The sequence below is a fragment of the Periplaneta americana genome, chromosome 15 (genome assembly GCF_040183065.1).
Source record: "Periplaneta americana isolate PAMFEO1 chromosome 15, P.americana_PAMFEO1_priV1, whole genome shotgun sequence".
Taxonomy (NCBI): Eukaryota; Metazoa; Arthropoda; class Insecta; order Blattodea; family Blattidae; genus Periplaneta; species Periplaneta americana.
The window spans coordinates 157,528,672-157,547,829 of record NC_091131.1 but is presented as its reverse complement, the minus strand read 5'-3'; the positions used below and the strand labels follow the sequence as shown (position 1 = coordinate 157,547,829).

The window sequence follows — 19,158 nt, the reverse complement described above, 5'->3', positions numbered from 1 at the left end:
GCAAAAATAGTCTGTCACTCTCCTTGTGCTCACTCATCAATTCATTCTTGATTATCTCATTGCCAGTTTCCTTTTATAGCTTGTTTATCATTTACTAGCGATTGTCTCGTCATTTTTTAATTAAGGCTTATGAGACAGCATTATAGTAATACTAGATGATTAGAAGAAACTGACAAGGAGAGGACACGCTCTGTATATCACCGAATTAAATCAGATTTTGTGACATGAAAGTACAAGACACACTGTTTAAAGTCATACCTGGTATGGGTGGCCAATGACCCCTTGTTTTGGAAATATTGGCTATTGTTTATTACATACTTCCGTTAGGTGCCTAATAGGGAAGCATTAGACTGTGTAACGGCGTAGCTCATGTGGCTGGATGCTGAATTGTTATCCAGGCAACCCGAGTTCGAATCCTAATGCTTTCTCATTTTTTAAAGCTTGATATTATTATTATTATTATTATTATTATTATTATTATTATTATTATTATTATTATCATCATGATTACTATTATTATTATTATTATTATTATTATTATTATCATCATGATTACTATTATTATTATTATTATTATTATTATTATTATTATTATTATTATTTTTATTATTAGAGAGGAACATAGGTTCAGGGTGTTTGAGAATAAGGTGCTAAGGAAAATATTTGGGGCTAAGAGGGATGAAGTTACAGGAGAATGGAGAAAGTTACACAACACAGAACTGCACGCATTGTATTCTTCACCTGACATAATTAGGAACATTAAATCCAGACGTTTGAGATGGGCAGGGCATGTAGCACGTATGGGCGAATCCAGAAATGCATATAGAGTGTTAGTTGGGAGACCGGAGGGAAAAAGACCTTTAGGGAGGCCGAGACGTAGATGGGAGGATAATATTAAAATGGATTTGAGGGAGGTGGGGTATGATGATAGAGACTGGATTAATCTTGCACAGGATAGGGACCGCTGGCGAGCTTATGTGAGGGCGGCAATGAATCTTCGGGTTCCTTAAAAGCCATTTGTAAGTAAGTTTGTAAGTAAGTATTATTATTATTATTAGAATTCACTTTAGTTGTCAGTTCCTATATTCAAAGCTATGTTGAAATATGCGAGGTATGCATCAAAATTGATAAACAAACGAGAAGTGTTTGTGAATGTGAAGGATATCTGTTTCGTAGCAGAAGTGCGGAAAAATGTGTGTGACTGTAGACAACCTTCTCTCATTTGCTGTGCATGGTGCAGGAAATATGTATGTTTTATGTGATTTTATGACATTGTAATGAATTTGGTACAAAATGAATGGAATAGCTGCTACAGAAATAGAACAGACACCAGTGACACATTTTACCTTCCTACATGAGCATTATTTCATTATTTATCCTTTACAGTACAATGTTAGTTAATTAGTAATTTGTTTAAAACAAGGTGAAGCATTCAATACATTGAGAAATATGATATAGGTATGTAAATAGATAACTGTGATCACAATATTAATCATTATTAAAAGAAAAAAATATAGGACCAGTTAAGATTCGAACTCAGGTTGCCTGGATAACAACTCAGCATCCAACCTTATGAGCTATGCTGTTACACAGTCTAATAATTCCCTATTGAGCACCTAACGGAAGTATGTCACAGACAACAGCCAATATTTTCAAAATGAGGGGTCATTGGCCACCCATACCAGGTATGACTTTAAACAGTACATCTTGTACTTTCATCTCACACAATCTTATTCCATTCGGTGATATACAGAGTGTGTCCTCTCCTTGTGAGTACTGAAATGATTGACGTGACTGACAACATAATTAGAGGAAAATTAGGGTAAACAGAATGATGAGACAACATGAAATAACAGACTGCGGAGAACGTTAATAGGAAAATAGCTGAAGAAATAGTCAGAACTGAATTAATATGATCAAGAGAAAAATAAATGAGGAAACAAACATAGGCAAGATAAAGAAAATGATTGACGAAATTAATAATGGTAAATTGATTGAAGAGATGATCAAGAAGAAAATTAGACTGTCAGAAGGAAAATGACTGACAGAACCAACAAGACAGAAATTACTGAAAATGATGGACGAAACTATGAGAAGGAAAACGATTCTGGAGATGGTTAGAAGAAGGAAAAGATGGCATGGTACATCTTCTAGGGACTCATTCACTTCAATGAAAAAAATTCTTACAGTATTCAAACTAACACCACTAGCTCTTGCCGTAACTTCTTGAGTTTTATTGAACATGAAATAAATAGCGGGTGACTCACTGCTAGAAAAATCTTCAAAATACAATCAAAGTGCTTCCGGAAACTAGTAATAGTAATGCCATGGCTAAATATATAATAGGATACGAAACTGCGGTCAGCACCATCTGGTCGCGGGGGGCTGAAATTAGATGATCAGCACCCAACATCGTAGGTGGTGAACATTAGAACTATGTGTTGGGTACATTACCCAGAGTTCTCTATTTATCCGTTCAAGATATTGCTCGAGAGTCGAGGAGACAAGATGGCAGACAGATACTTGCTAATAAGTGAACATAAAGTGATATGTGTGTGTATAAGCATTGTATGTTAAACAGTGATGTTTATGGACCTTGTAAAAATAGTGTTGTTGAATGTATTGTAAAGTAATAGTAATATAATAAATTGAACTATCTAAGTAGTTCTTGCAGACTTCTCCATTGCGCTGTACAATAAATACCCAAAGAATACAATCTCAATTATCTAACCTTTTGCTTTATTTTTTTGTCTCTGTCTGGTTATATTTTCTGGTTGAATGTTAGAGAAGGCCATATGGTCTTAACTCTGCCAGGTTAAATAAATCATTATAATAATAATAATAATAATAATAATAATAATAATAATAATAATAATAATAATATTTAAATCGGGTAGTGTAAAACAGATCGTCTCTTTTATCTTCCTGTTGGCTCCGGTAATAATTTTCAGTAGAAGATGCTGTGAGGAATAAAAATGTAAATGTTTTATTTTAAATTGAGTTAGTTCTGAGTATCGATGAGGGTGGGAGGGAATACTTTCTGCAGAGTTTAACATTTTCGTCACCAGGTGCGCTGCTAAATGCATGGAGTAATTACTCTTTTTGCTGCTTGGTGCACTGCTAGATGTAATAATGCCCCTCCCCCCAACAGGTGGCAGTAACGTCAATTTCTACAACAGCGCCTCTAGTATGTGTTATGGGAAACTCAGTAAGTTTCGCATCCTATTATATATTCATCCATGATAATGCTTTGAGTTATTGAAAATTCGCGATATAGATAATATGAAAAAAATTTCCAGTCCCATAAATTATTATTGATGACAAGTATTACCTCTTAACTTTCAAGACAGAGAAGCCGAGGTTGTCCTTAGATTCTTTCTTTGCTTTTCAGGACGACGAATTTAGCAATTTATAACAAATTTGGACAGAATAATTTTAAAAGTTATATCCTCCTTGCAGTAGTGCTCATTGTGCTATGCCATTATGTTACAGATACTTGTCTATTGTGATTAACAGAGGTAGGATTGGGTTGATTTCTGGGGAAGGACACTTTCAAAGGAAAGAAAATAGTAATGTACAATGCTTGTTAATTATGTTTTAGGTGGAATAAAGACATAAGTATTTCATCATATTCATTCAATTTAACTTACACATATGTACTAACTTTCATCTTAAATTCGAGTTAAAGAATATGTAGGAAATACTAATCGAGAAATATTAATGAAGATATAAAAAAATCGAGTAATAGAACTCGCATGCAAATTATAAATGATTTTGCTGGGAAATTAAAATTACTTCAAGGTATCGAAAAATCGAATTATAGAAGTTCGATTGTATTAAAAATAATCTCATTTGTCTAGCTACACATATTTAGATTGTGAGGCATACTGTACTTCATAAGAAGTGTAACAGTCATTATTAAACACAAATGTGTACAACTTATTTTTTGTTCTGGAGGCTGACCTTGCAGAGTGAGAGTGATTGTGGAATGTTAGTGGAATGATGATAATGGTGAAAGGAAACAGGAGAACCCTGAGGAAAATCCCTCACGTCAGCTTTGTCAACCGCAAAGTCCTTCATGACACAAACAAGAATCGAATTCAGGTTGCCATAGTGAAAGGCAGAGAAACTAATCACTTGGCCAGGGTGATTGCATGCTTGAAGTATCCTGCAGATGTAATACAGAACAGAACAACAAATGACAAGTTTAGACAAGCCACTCGGCTGTACATAAGAGGTCACAGCACAAGCTTACACAAGACACTGAATTTCGGCTTCATCTCTGCAGTGTATAAAGTTCACAATTTTACATTAGAACTGGTTTATTACTTTTATTTATTAGACCTGCTATGGAATTTATGGTGATTCTATGGCCTGAACCTGGGTCTTCTATTATTTCTCTTTTTGTATTGTCCATTATATCGGATGACACCATCAGAAGATCAGGATTTGTATCAGAACCATTATAATGAAGGTAAGTGGGTGGGTCATTTGGATTAAATATTAATTCCATTGTTGATGAGGTTATGAGATCTTCTATGACTCTTCCTGCTGAATTTATATCTCTGTAGCCCCATCGAGGGGAGTGTGCATTAAAATCACCTATTAAAATACTTTTGGGTTCTATGAGGATAGAATTTAGATCTAGTTTATTGTCTGGAGGATTGTAGATACTGTAAATTCTGTAGTGGTAGTTACTTTTCCATACTTCAATTTTAACTATTTCTGACTTATCTTGTTCTTTCTTTGTTTTTTTTTATTTGGATAATAGCTTTTATATTTCTTTTAATTCCTGTAAGAATACCACTTGCTATTTGACGAGCCTTTGGAAGTATGTGTGTAGTGTACTGATCCATTTCAAAGTATATTGCCTGTTCTTCTGATAGATTGGCTTCTTGTACTGTGAAGACATCTATATCCTGATCTTCTAATATTTTCATTAGCTCTTGCTTTTTAGACTGTGACATGCCTCCTGCATTCCACAAAATACAACAGAACCATTAAAATATAATAACAATATACCAATGGATCCACCACAGAAAACCTTACTGGAGCTGGGGTTACATGTATACATTTTTCCTTTTATCATTCTGTTGGCAGAGACACAACAAATTATGATGGTGAAATAGAGGCTATACACATTGCTCTCCGACAATTATTAAATCTTCCCTTAAATAAATATAACAAGACAGTAATTCTTTCCGATTCTGAAGCTGCAATTCAGGGAATGTGTTCCAATGCTACAAAGAAGTCAACAAAAATAAGAGAATGCTACAGAATGTTAACACAACTCCAAAAAGTTAATAAGATTGTCCATCTCCAATGGATTCCAACACACTGTGGAGTCATGGGGAATGAAACCGCAGACACACTTGCAAAGAAAGGCACAACAATAAAACAAAAGCCTAAATTTAATTTCTCATATTCCTCAATAAAATGCTTGATCACTACAAAATTTTCTCATTCATACCTACAAGAAATAGAATCAAATGCTAAAGACAAAAAATGGATTACACTACTTTCCAACCCAGATATAATCCCCCAGAGACCAAGGAAAACAGCAGTTGCAGCCTTCAGACTATTGACAAATCATGACTGTCTAGCAAGTCATCTCTACAGAATAGGTATCTCAGCTTCACCAATATGTGTCCTGTGTAACGATCCAGCAGAAATGAATGAAGATCACTTGAAGACCTGTGAAGCATTAAGATCAGAAGAAACTACAGTTCAAAAGTATTGGAAAGCACGACTGCTAATGGCTTCATTGCCAGATGCAAGGCAATAGACAACAACAACAACAACAACATTAGAACTGGTCCCCAGCCCCAATGGGGTGGCAGGAGGGTGAGTAAGTTTGCAGTGAGATAAGATAAAGTGTATGATCTTAGCAACCATAAATGCTTGTGACATTGGCGGACGGTGGGTTTGAAAGTTGAGAAAACCAAGACGTGACTGATGAGAGTTTGCATTACATGTGTTAAAATATAAGGCCTGTGACGTACCTCATTACCAAGCACAGAATTTATAGGTTTTAAGACACTAAAATTAGGTTTTCCAATCTATGTTTTAGAATTTTTTTTAGGATTTTATATCTTATGTTAGGAAATTTATATGGTTTTACGGAGAAAAAAAATATAGAAAAAATAAACAACTTACTGTTAATATACTACAGTACTCTTTTAGAGTTACATTCAAATATCCGTTATTATAGGCCTAACCTTATAAATCTAAAAAGTAGTCTGATGATTCACGTGGTGACGATGGAATGTTTTATAGAACTATTTACCAGTATTATTAGTAGTCCATTACGTCTACAACACTGTATATTTATTAAATTATTACACCTGCAAACCACTCATTTAAGTAGTGCTCCTAATATGAATTAGGTCTCTTTAGGCCATTTTAAGTTCTAACCAACGAATTAGGTCTTTTTAGGTCGTATTAAATTTAAGAATGTTATTTGTTGCAACATAAAGCAAATAAGAAAAGCAATATTTCGAGAGTAACAGATAGCAACAAAATTGGTTCGAACCTAAGAATCTGGGACTTGCTCATTACTGCATTTGTTTCTAAACTCTCGTTATATTTAATATACTGTATAAATTAATATATCTCATTATACAAAAGAAAAAAATAATAGGAACAGCCGCAAACAAGAGAAAAATCTACCAACATAAAAGAAAACTTTTACGCAGGGAGAGAAAACTAACAACACGAGACTCAATTTTCTAAAACCGAGAAGAAAGAAAGAAAGAGCTTGCCAATACAAGCCGAAATCAGCCCTGACCAGTAGTGCAGTTGTCAGCGGTGGGTAGGATGTCTCCAAATTCGGCTCCCCTCGTGCATTCCAGTTAAGTTTAAACACTCCGCTGACCAGCTATCTTATTGGTTGAAGTTCTGTTGTCATGTATATTATTTTAATGTACCGAATTACATATGATATTTCCATGCAGATATTCTGCGTCATCATACGATGTAAGAGTGATGGAACGGAGAAAAATGCTCTCCGTCGCCGAGATTTGAACCCGGGTTTTCAGCTCTACGTGCTGATGCTTTATCCACTAAGCCACACCGGATACCACCCCGGCGTCGGACAGAATCGTCTCTGATTAAGCTCCAACTCTTGGGTTCCCTCTAGTGGCCGCCCTCTGCACTATGTCATAGATGTCTATGAACGTAGGACCGAAGTCCACACATGTGCTGAGGTGCACTCGTTATAAGTGACTAGTTGGCCGGGATCCGACGGAATAAGCGCCGTCTTAAATCACTTCGTGATTTACGCATATCATATATATTATTTCACTCTTACATCGTATGATGACGCAGTATATCTGCATGGAAATATCATATGTAATTCGGTACATTAAAATAATATATATGATATGCGTAAATCACTTCGTGATTTAAGACGGCTCTTATTCTGTCGGATCCCGGCCAACTAGTCACTCATAACGAGTGCACCTCAGCACATGTGTGGACTTCAGTCCTACGTTCATAGACATCTATGACGTAGTGCAGAGGGCGGCCACTAGAGGGAACACAAGAGTTGGAGCTTAATCAGAGACGATTCTGTCCGACGCCGGGGTGGTATCCGGTGTGGCTTAGTGGATAAAGCATCAGCACGTAGAGCTGAAAACCCGGGTTCAAATCCCGGCACCGCAGAGAATTTTTCTCTGTTCCATCACTCTTACATCTATTGTCATGGTTACCGGGGAGCAAAGTGATGTAGCTGTCTCCTCTCTCCCCCTCTTGCATAGAAGATACTGCAGGCTGCTAGTGCTGATGTCGACTATACAGGTTACAGCGCTATCTGTTATTTTTTGGTATGAATTATTTGTACTGTCTACAGTATAGCGAGCGGGCATCACCAACTGGATGTGGTCGACTTGACATAACTTACATCTTAGTCATAGTAAATAGTAAAATTAATATAAAAGGAAAAATGTCCGTCATTTGCTATAATTTATTGATCTTAATTCAGCTGGAATTAATACTGTCATATTGTATTCTGGTAAAATATTAGGGGAGACACGGCCTCCCTTGCCTCCCCTGAAAATCCGCCGCTGGCTTGTGAATGATTGTAGTATTACATCTAATGCGATCAGCTATTTGTGATGAATTTATTATTGTATGTATGCCAATTCTTCTTCTTCGGCTTTTCCCCCTTTATAGGTTTGCCGACTTCAGCGCCCATCTGTTCCTATCGTTTCTATCTTCTTCTTTTAATTCTCTGTCTTCCATTATAGTTCTGATATGGATTTTTCATTTCAATCTTGGTCTTTCACATTTATTTTTTCCTGGTGGTGACCACTGGAAAATATTTTTGGGCCATCTTTTATTTCCCATTCTTTGCATATGGCCATACCATTTAAGAGTTTGATTTTCCATTCTTTTTATAATGGATGTATTCATTTTCATTTCCCTCCAAAGTATTCCATTTCTAATTTTGTCTTGTCTTGTATCCAATTCTTCCCTCTATATCCACAGACCTCAAAGTGGGCTGACAACTGTCAAGCAACCAACATTGAGTGCACACTAACTCTGTGTGACTTAAATTGTGGTTTGCTGTTAATGTACAGTGACGTGTATTATGCAAATCAAACTTTCAGGTATAACTCCTGTAAAGTTGATTTGAATAATTTCGAGGAATCGGTGTCTGGTAGAGTTCCTGGGTAGCTCAGTTAGTAGAACGTTGGTAGGTTTAACCCAAGGTTCCGGGTTCGATACCTGGCCTCAGAACGAGTCCTAATTTTATTTCTTTCTTGATCAGTTAAAGGCCAAGTTTCACTTCCGTACAATAAAATATTTTGTATAATTTTAATTTTGATTTCTTTTGTAATATTTTTGTTCCAAGTTATTCCATGTAGGCATCTGGTGGCATTTTTGTTCCAAAGCAGTTTTTGTTTGTATATCTCTTTCATATTTACATGTAATTATTTATACGTAATTTATTTATTCATATTTAAGTCAAAATTAAACATACAGGAACAGTTTTACCTCAGTTTTATGTATGTATTTATTAACACTACAATTGGGTAAGAAATGTATTTTCAGTGCCATATTACATCCGCATTTTCTGTTGTTATGAAGAAGCTTGCCAACAAGTTCTTTGTAGTTCTCTGTCATACAATTTCCCAGGAATTTGTTTACAACTTTTTGGAAGGATCCCATACTGCTGCCTCAGCTTGATTCCAACTTTCTTCAAATGCAGGATCATTCATTAGTTCCCATATTTGTGGACCAACAAGTACACTCTCTTTGATTTTTACCTCACCTATTCCAGGAAACTTGTTTTTGAGAAACTGAAAATCTTTTTCATTACGATCAATTGCTTCTATAAAAATTTTTATCAAGCATAGCATTTCCTCCCACCTAATATCCTCATATTCATCTTTTTTCACTGTGGCTGTTCCTCGGCTTTGGAATTCCCTACCGAGGAATGTCAGGGACTGTCAGACATCAAACCAATTTAAGAATAGACTAACGAAATATTTTTCTAACAATTCTTGTTAACAATAATAGCTGTTTCAGGTTTCTCAATGTTTAATGGTTATATATATCACAGAATAAATATTTGAATTATCTCATTATTATTATTATTATTATTATTATTATTATTTCTTACCAATATTTATTATTGTCACACTAACATTACTTATCCAACTTTCATTATTTACTTTCATGTTGTTTTATGGCCTAGATATTAATGTAATAACTATGTAACCAAATTGTATTCAATTAGAATTAGAGTCTGTCTGGGCGGAAGAGAAGGCCTACTGGCCTTAGCTCTGCCAGATTAAATAAATTATTATTATCATTATTATTATTATTATTATTATTATTATTATTATTATTATCAATAATTATCTTATTTTTTATACTTTGTATGTCTCATTTATTTTGACCTGCTGTTCACATTTTATTATGCTTTTTCCTTTCTTTCTGTATGTTATATATTATGTCTGATTTCTACTTATTTCTTGTTGTTTACATTTTATTATTATTATTATTATTATTATTATTATTATTTTACAGTAATAGTAGGAATTTATTTTACTGTATTACAAGATGCAAAACCTTATTCCATTCATGGGCCATTTTGAGCAACACGCTTTTTTTTTAGTCTTTGAAATATGTTATTCGAGATTTTACTGTGGTGATGAATAAAACATTATTAAGATTATGTTCCTATGATTGCTTCAGTAAAAAGTATTTTCTGTATACATGTTACAATACGAAAACCTAATTTTTTAACATATTTTTCGTCCCCAGTAAATCAACTCATGAGCTGATGACCCTGGTATACAATGTGCTTGGTGAAGCTACACGAAGTACTGACTTCTGTTCTGTTAGATTATTTTGTACAGCTCGGAATATTTTTGAGCTATATAGTGCAGTTGTACCAACTCATCACAAGAGATTCCTTGAAACGATTCCACAACAAGTAGGTAAGTTACCTCTAAACTTAAGTAATGAAATACCTTATTACTCCAGTAAGTATAAAAATGAAGATTACTGTAATGTAAGATAACTAGTGATAGTGTCATATAACATAGAAGTAGTTTTCATAAAGCATGTGCAAGCACTCGCACACACATATAGTGGTCTTAGAAGTGATGTGCAGTTATTCTTTGTGTGTTTCAGCTTTATTTCACAACAACTGTATGTACCTTGCACATTGCCTTATGACGTTAGGTCACGAATATAGCAGAGAATGTCCTTCAATTCTCAAGACACACACAACTACCTTCATTGATCAAGTGACAATGTTACGTGAATTGGGAACTGATGTATTTCTGAAATATATGCAGGGACAGCGGAAACAAATATTGGATATCTTGAGAGAATCAGGTAAGACATCTGAAATATGTTTCACAGAAGTATTCTATGTGTATGATTTAAGGTAATATTGATAAGCATGGAACTCTCCTATATTATGTCTTGCCTCAAGATACTAAAATTTTTGACACGGTAGTTGATAAAATATGCTGTCTTACATACAGAAACCATGAGATAAAATCGTGATATATTTTTAAAAAAATCACTTCTGATGGTACGTAATTGTCTGGAGAAACATCTACATCAAACATATTATCAACTCTCCAAACTGTCTGTTATGTCACAAAATATCCTGGATGATTAATACCTTGCATTCTGTAGAACTCTTAGAAAAGAAGAAAACACCACATGCAAATATTGAAAAGCTAGCTCACTAATGGCTTCGTTGCTAGACATGACTCCACATTAGATACCAACCAACCATTTATGATAGACAAATTCCCAGAATATAAGGAGGGCAATAACAGGTGTTCTAAAACTGCTCAAAGCTTGAGTAATTTATTGAAAATTATTCATAGTAGTTATGAATAATCCCACATTATTCTTTTATTTTGGAGCAGAGAGAGAACTTGTTGAATGGTATAAACGTCCTCTTGATTCATATAAACATCCTCTTGATTCATAACAAATTTTAAAATATTTAATTAGAAATGTCATACCTATGTAAAATTATGTCAGCCTCTGAAGTTCAAAGATGGTTTTAGGGAATGTTCCTAGTGTTAACATTCCAGTTTGCAAAACAATCCATAAGTAAGTCAAATAAGAAATTATACGAAGTGGTAAAAATAAGGAGTATATACAACAGTGTAGAGTCCACGTTGACAAAGGAAGTCCACTGTGTTTCAGAGACCAATTTTGTTGAACTTTCGTGAGGTCAGTCTACATAGATGAAAAAAACAATACCCATCCCAAAATTATGTCGAATGGTCTGTAATTTTCGGGATGCTTTTGAATTTTCTTGTATTTCATTATGAGATGTAAAGTAAGGAGGTGCTGTTGGAAATGTCCCATAGTGTAGTGGATAATGTGCTGGACTAGTAATCATAACATTGATAGTTCGAGCATACCTGTTGCAAGTTAGCGTTTATTTATATATTTGTATGTTTGTTCTTTAGTTTGTTTGTTTGTTTGTTTGTTTGTTTATTATATTTATTTATTTAATTTTTGTATTTATTTATTTACTTAATTTATATATATATTTAGATATTCGAACTTTCAGGGGTGCAGACTGTAATTCTGACCATTATTTGGTGATTGGAGAATTAAGAGAAAGATTATCAGTAGCCAAGCGAGTAGAGCAACAAGTTAATATTACTAAATTCAATATTTTGAAATTAAAGGACGAGGAAGCTAAGCAAAATTATCAGGTCGAAATTTCGAATAGGTTTGTCACTTTAGGAAGTTCCGACGAAGTTGAGAAAGAATTAGATGTTAATAGCGTGTGGGAAAATATCAGAGATAGTATCAAAATTGCAGCTGAGCAGAGCATAGGTTATTATGAAACTAAGAAAAAGAAACCGTGGTTTGATGAAGATTGTTGCATGGTAGTAGAAAGAAGGAAACAGGCAAAATTGAAATTCTTACAGGATCCAGTTGAGGAGAAGAGAGATAATTATTTCAATGAAAGACGGGAAGCAAGTCGTACACTTAAAAATAAAAAGAGAGGTTACTTGAAGGAAAAACTGAATGAGGTAGAAACAAATAGTAAGAATAAAAACATTCGAGATTTATATAAGGGTATAAAGGAATTTAAAAATGGATATCAGGCAAGGGTAAACGTGATCAAGGATGAGGATGGTGATTTGCTTGCAGACTCTCATTCAATCCTGAACAGATGGAAAAACTATTTTGGGCAACTACTAAATATACATAAGCCAAATAGAAATGATCGGGACGAAATTGAAATACAAACTGCTGAGCCATTTATACCCGAACCCACGCTTTCAGAAGTCGAAATTGCGATAGAAAATCTGAAAAAGTACAAGTCTCCAGGTATCGATCAAATTCCAGCAGAATTAATACAAGAGGGTGGAAGTGCATTATATAGCGAAATTTATAAACTTGTACTTGCTATTTGGGAAAGGGAAATTGTACCAGAACAATGGAAGGAGTCCATAATTGTACCTATTTTTGAAAAGGGGAACAAAACCAACTGTGGTATCTTTCGAGGAATATCACTTTTGTTGACATCGTACAAAATTTTGTCCAATATTCTTTTGAGAAGATTAACTCCGTACGTAGATGAAATTATTGGGGATCATCAGTGCGGTTTTCGGCGTAATAGATCGACTATTGATCAGATTTTTTGTATTCGACAGATAATGGAGAAAAAATGGGAGTATAAGGGTACAGTACATCAGTTATTCATAGATTTCAAAAAGGCATATGACTCGGTTAAGAGGGAAGTATTATATGATATTCTTATTGAATTTGGTATTCCCAAGAAACTAGTTCGATTAATTAAAATGTGTCTCAGTGAAACATACAGCAGAGTCCGTATAGGTCAGTTTCTATATGATGCTTTTCCAATTCACTGCGGGCTAAAGCAGGGAGATGCACTATCACCTTTACTTTTTAACTTCGCTCTAGAATATGCCATTAGGAAAGTTCAGGATAACAGGCAGGGTTTGGAATTGAACGGGTTACATCAGCTTCTTGTCTATGCGGATGACGTGAATATGTTAGGAGAAAATACACAAACGAATAGGGAAAACACGGAAATTTTACTTGAAGCAAGTAGAGCGATCGGTTTGGAAGTAAATCCCGAAAAGACAAAGTATATGATTATGTCTCGTGACCAGAATATTGTACGAAATGGAAATATAAAAATTGGAGATTTATCCTTCGAAGAGGTGGAAAAATTCAAATATCTTGGAGCAACAGTAACAAATACAAATGACACTCGGGAGGAAATTAAACACAGAATAAATATGGGAAATGTGTGTTATTATTCAGTTGAGAAGCTCTTATCATCCAGTCTGCTGTCCAAAAATCTGAAAGTTAGAATTTATAAAACAGTTATATTACCGGTTCTTCTGTATGGTTGTGAAACTTGGACTCTCACTCTGAGAGAGGAACAGAGGTTCAGGATGAATAAGGTGCTTAGGAAAATATTTGGGGCTAAGCGGGATGAAGTTACAGGAGAATGGAGAAAGTTACACAACACAGAACTGCACGCATTGTATTCTTCACCTGACATAATTAGGAACATTAAATCCAGACGTTTGAGATGGGCAGGGCATGTAGCACGTATGGGCGAATCCAGAAATGCATATAGAGTGTTAGTTGGGAGACCGGAGGGAAAAAGACCTTTAGGGAGGCCGAGACGTAGATGGGAAGATAATATTAAAATGGATTTGAGGGAGGTGGGGTATGATGATAGAGACTGGATTAATCTTGCATAGGATAGGGACCGCTGGCAGGCTTATGTGAGGGCGGCAATGAACCTTCGGGTTCCTTAAAAGCCATTTGTAAGTAAGTAAGTATATATATATTTATTTATTTTAATTATTTATTTACTTATTTGTTTGTTCGTTCATTAAAGATTACTCTTAGAAGAGTCGAGTTCCAGGACCACTTTTTTTAACAATACATGTATAAATAAAAGAAAAATGCTAGGAATCGATAGTTCTGTGATAAACAAAGCAACAGTTAAGAAGTGTGATGGCAGCACTGTGTGCGCCTTATTATTTGAGCTCTGTGCTTCATGTGAGCGGAGGAAACTTAGGAGTATATAATCACTGTTGCTTATCATTTTTAGTCTATGTTGCTTCAGTGTTGATACATCTTTATTTCTGTGTGCATTATTTATCTTATGTCTTTCATTTACTGAGTCTATGCTGGTATTGAATATTTGGCTCTGATTTTTGGTATTGTGATTTTGGTAAACATACAAGCAAATTTTTTTTAACAACATGACTCCTTAGTTATGGTATTGCGATTTGATTTTCAATTTTTATAACATATGAGGATGACTGTTGACAACATTACAAGGAAGAACAGAACAGCAGTGAATCGATTCCTGGAACGTCGGGAGAAATGACACCCCTTTGGCGAATATCAAATACAGTAATCCACATTGAGAAGCGAGCCATTATTATGAATTGATTGAATTCCTGTGAAGATGAGGAGGAGCAGAGACTAATTTTCCCTCTAAACAACACAATTATAGTGAACGCAAAACAACTCTGAACATGGGATAAGCTAGTTGAATGCTGCTTGAGGTGCGCTGTTCCCAGAGAGACACAGTGAGCGCAACAGAGACAGAAGATAGCTGCTCTCTGTCTTTGACTGCACCTTTAAGTGATGTACGATAATCACCTGTGAACTGGACTGCTTCACTGGCTTAAGGCTGCGAGATATCTGACAAATAGAAAAATTCAGTAACACAAAAAAATATTTGTTAGATACGCCTATAATAAATATGATATGATATATGGTATATTTCGTCACAGCACTTCTTTACATGTAATGGTGTACCTCACATCTACACATCTACACAAATACTCCCAGTTACACTATGTACCTTTTTTCTTACTTGGTCAATCTCCCCTTCAGTATTTCTCCTACATTTCATTTGCTATTCTCTATTTGTTCCTTAATCCTAATATATCTAATATTATATACTCCTTTCAAACCCCCTTTTCCCTGTAACTACTATTCACTAAACTCTCAATTTCAGTTTTTCTCGATAAATTTATCATATTGAATTATTTGTCCTATTTGTTCTTTGACCTTTTCTCATATCTTTCTCATATATTCATTGTTCCAACATTCAAATGTTGGTACTAATTTTATGCTGTCACTTGTTCACTTCTCTTAACCCTTTCTCACTATTATCACTCATTCCTAATTACGCTCACTTTCACTTTCTCACTATTCTGCTTACACCTAATCCATTGTCACTATTCTCACTTCCTATAAATATTTATATTTTATTCTACACATTTGCTTATACACTTTCTCTCTCCCCTATACTTCTCGATCTTTTACAGTTTCACTTTATTTGCACTTTTTGATCACATCCCTACATCTTTTAAAACATATCAAATATCTTTGCTATATCCTCAGCTGTCGCAGGTTCTGAACTTTCTTTACTGTTCGTCTCTGCCTTATTTCTGTCTCTGTCTTTCTTTCTATTTATTTCTTCTTCTATTCCTCTTTTATTATTCCCCCTGTCCCCACGCTTTCACTTTCACCTACTAGATTTCCACTTACACTTGCACCCTTATTCTTTTCACTACTTTCTTTTCCATCACTTCCTGACTCTTGGTTTCTCTTTTTATCGCCCCTCGCCTTTTTTCTAGCGCCTGTGTTCCTTGTTCCATTGTATAATAAATATAAAACCAAGCGAAGTGGCCCAATGGTAAAGCACTAGATTCACATTCGGGAGGTCCTAGGTCCAAACCCTGTGGCCACCCAGTCTGATGGTTTCCCTCAGTCACAAAGGCATATGCCAGATTTGAAATTTACATACCATGATTTATCACCATTATCATTATATATATTTATTTATTTATTAGGGTGATCCTTGATTTTAAACTTTCGAATTTTCTTTGGGACAACCCTTAAAGTTATTTCATATAGTACAAATAAAAATCGTGTGAAGTTTGAAGTCGATCCGGTGAAGGTAAGTGCTGGTGCATCTCTGAAGATTAGCTGTGGAACACGTACCGAATAGAGAGTTTTATTGCGGGGTTGAATTTATGACTTAGGGTTGTTTATGGTGGTTGTGTGGTTGGAGGGTAACTATTAATTATCCGGATCCTAAAAACATTATATAGAGATTATTTCCTGTTTACTCAACTGGGGAAAGTGTATTTAGATTAGTAAGATTAGTTGGAGAATATAGAGATTATTTCCTGTTTACTCAGTTGGGAAAAGCATATGTATAGTCTGTGACTCAGGAGAAGATGAGCACGGATTGAGGAGAAAGGGTGAATAATAGATAATGTTACGACAACAGTGCAGTACTTCTACTACTAGTAAGTGGAAATATTGAAGAGAGTGCTCATCTTCTCCTGAGTCACTGACAGTAGATGAGTAAGATTAGTTGGAGGATGTAGAGACCAGGAAAGGCGTATTTAGATGAGTTAGATTAGTTGAAGATAATCCATGTTGCATAGCTCCAAGTGAGAAACTCCTACCTGCCAAGTTCTACTGGATTGCTTCTGAACCCAATCGAAGTACCAGTCAAACATAAAGTTTCCAATAAATTGCTAATGGACCCAATCAAAGTACCAGTCAAACATAAAAAGTTTCCAATAAAATATTATTCAAATTGAATCCACAAGTTATGAATAATTTTTATATCAGCTTGTTGAATTACTAGGTGCAAAGGGTCTGCAGTGAATAAGAGGAAGTAGGACCATGGCAGAAGATAGAGAAGCTTGAACAAAGACTGTGATTGAGGCAAAAACCTTCTCAGGTTTGATGCGCCACAGTAATTGATTGATTGATTGATTGATTACTAAACTCAGTAACATTACATTTACGTGAAAGATTCCGGAAGATGAAGTGAATTTTACAAGCACATGGTAATCATGGAAAGAAGTAATGGAAATGAATGGAATTGTTTCAGACATGTGGACAGTCTGCAATGTGAGTTCTGATTGTCATGATGAGAGCTGCAACTCATAAAACTTCATTGGAAATGAGATAGAGTTATTCCAGACATGTGGACATTATGCAGTGTGGGTTCTGATTGTCATGATGAGAGCTGCAGCTCATGAAACTTCATTGGAAGAATCTTAATGAATAAATGGAATGACCATGGAAAACAAATTTCAAAGATTGGGTCTCCTTCATCTTCTGATGATAAAGGGAGAAAAAAGAATTGTCAGGGCATGACAATGTGAGTGCATTATATATATATAGGTCTAAGAAGGACCTTCTGCTTATCGATTTTGGGACGTTCTTAGAGCTGTGGTGGTTTAATGCAATGGAGGAGGGAGGGATGAGTTTTTATTTCATCAGGCTGATTTCTTTCTTATTACACTATTCATAGTGAAGCATTTTTATACTAAGATATATAACACGGAAGTTTTTTCATAATTGTTATTCCCTTTTGAGAACATTAATTGGAGTTCTAAGAGTACAAGATATTTTATTTTCATTATACACTTCGCTAACTTTGAGCTGTCGTCAATCCACTGATAATCCATGATGTCTAAATTCAGTGGAACTGTATGCTATATGTTATTCCGAAAGGTACATTATAAATATTAAAAAGTAAAATATATTTTAAGTTATATATTATACATTGTAATCACTTCTCTTGTTAGCTGCAGTGACTTGGTGACACCTATTGTCAGCCACAAAGTTATTAGTTAGATAACTAAGAACATCTTGCCTGCAAACACAATTTAAGATTTTTTCATATACATTTAATTTATTATACAATTTTATTCTCTACAGGTTTAGCAACTTTGGGAGAAGATCCTAAAATAACGCCATCCATAGAGAAAGCAATTCGTCAGTGTTTACGGCAACTGGAATTACTTCAGACAGTGTGGAGAAGTGTTCTTCCTGAAGTGGTATATTGCAAAACTCTGGGTGAGAATCTTTAAACAAATATTTGTAACATAATGAAATAATTGGTGATCATAACTACATAACTGTGTATGTAATAAAGAAATCTTGAAGTTTTGAGGAGGAAATCTATGGTATTAAATAAACATTCTTTGTCTTTGGCAACCTCACCAAGTTGAGGAAGATTTATTGATTTATTAAAAGATAACTCAGTTTTAGGATAGTCTGAGTTATGTAGGCCAATATTTAGTCTTTACGTTTGAGTGTTCAAAAGAAGAGTTACACACTTTGATAGTGGATAGTTTTCACCAGTAATCAAGAATTTCTAATAAGTATAAGTCCAAAAAACAACACCTTTACAGTTACAAACAGTTCTTCATTTCACAGAGTATTAGAATAAAGCTGTAATGCATAAAATGTGAAGACGGTTAGTCTGATTTTAATGTAAGTAAATTCCTTACAGTATTAGGCGTAATAGATCGACTATTGATCAGATTTTTTGTATTCGACAGATATTGGAGAAAAAATGGGAGTATAAGGGTACAGTGCATCAGTTATTCATAGATTTCAAAAAAGCGTATGACTCGGTTAAGAGAGAAGTTTTATATAATATTCTTATTGAATTTGGTATTCCCAAGAAACTAGTTCGATTAATTAAAATGTGTCTTAGTGAAACTTACAGCAGAGTCCATATAGGCCATTTTCTATCTGATGCTTTTCCAATTCACTGCGGGCTAAAGCAGGGAGATGCACTATCACCTTTACTTTTTAACTTCGCGCTAGAATATG

The 19,158-nt window shown here is 34.8% G+C and overlaps 1 protein-coding gene across 2 annotated transcripts in view; it reads left to right on the top strand.

The window, feature by feature from the left end:
* Window positions 1-19,158, top strand: part of Zw10 (Zeste-white 10) — a 144,278-nt gene that overhangs the window by 109,497 nt on the left and 15,623 nt on the right. For both annotated transcript variants that reach the window (XM_069848424.1, XM_069848425.1), the window contains exons 6-8: window positions 10,273-10,448; window positions 10,645-10,851; window positions 18,256-18,393. In XM_069848424.1, coding sequence (XP_069704525.1) covers window positions 10,273-10,448; window positions 10,645-10,851; window positions 18,256-18,393 — 521 coding nt within the window. The remainder of the gene's footprint in view (window positions 1-10,272; window positions 10,449-10,644; window positions 10,852-18,255; window positions 18,394-19,158) is intronic.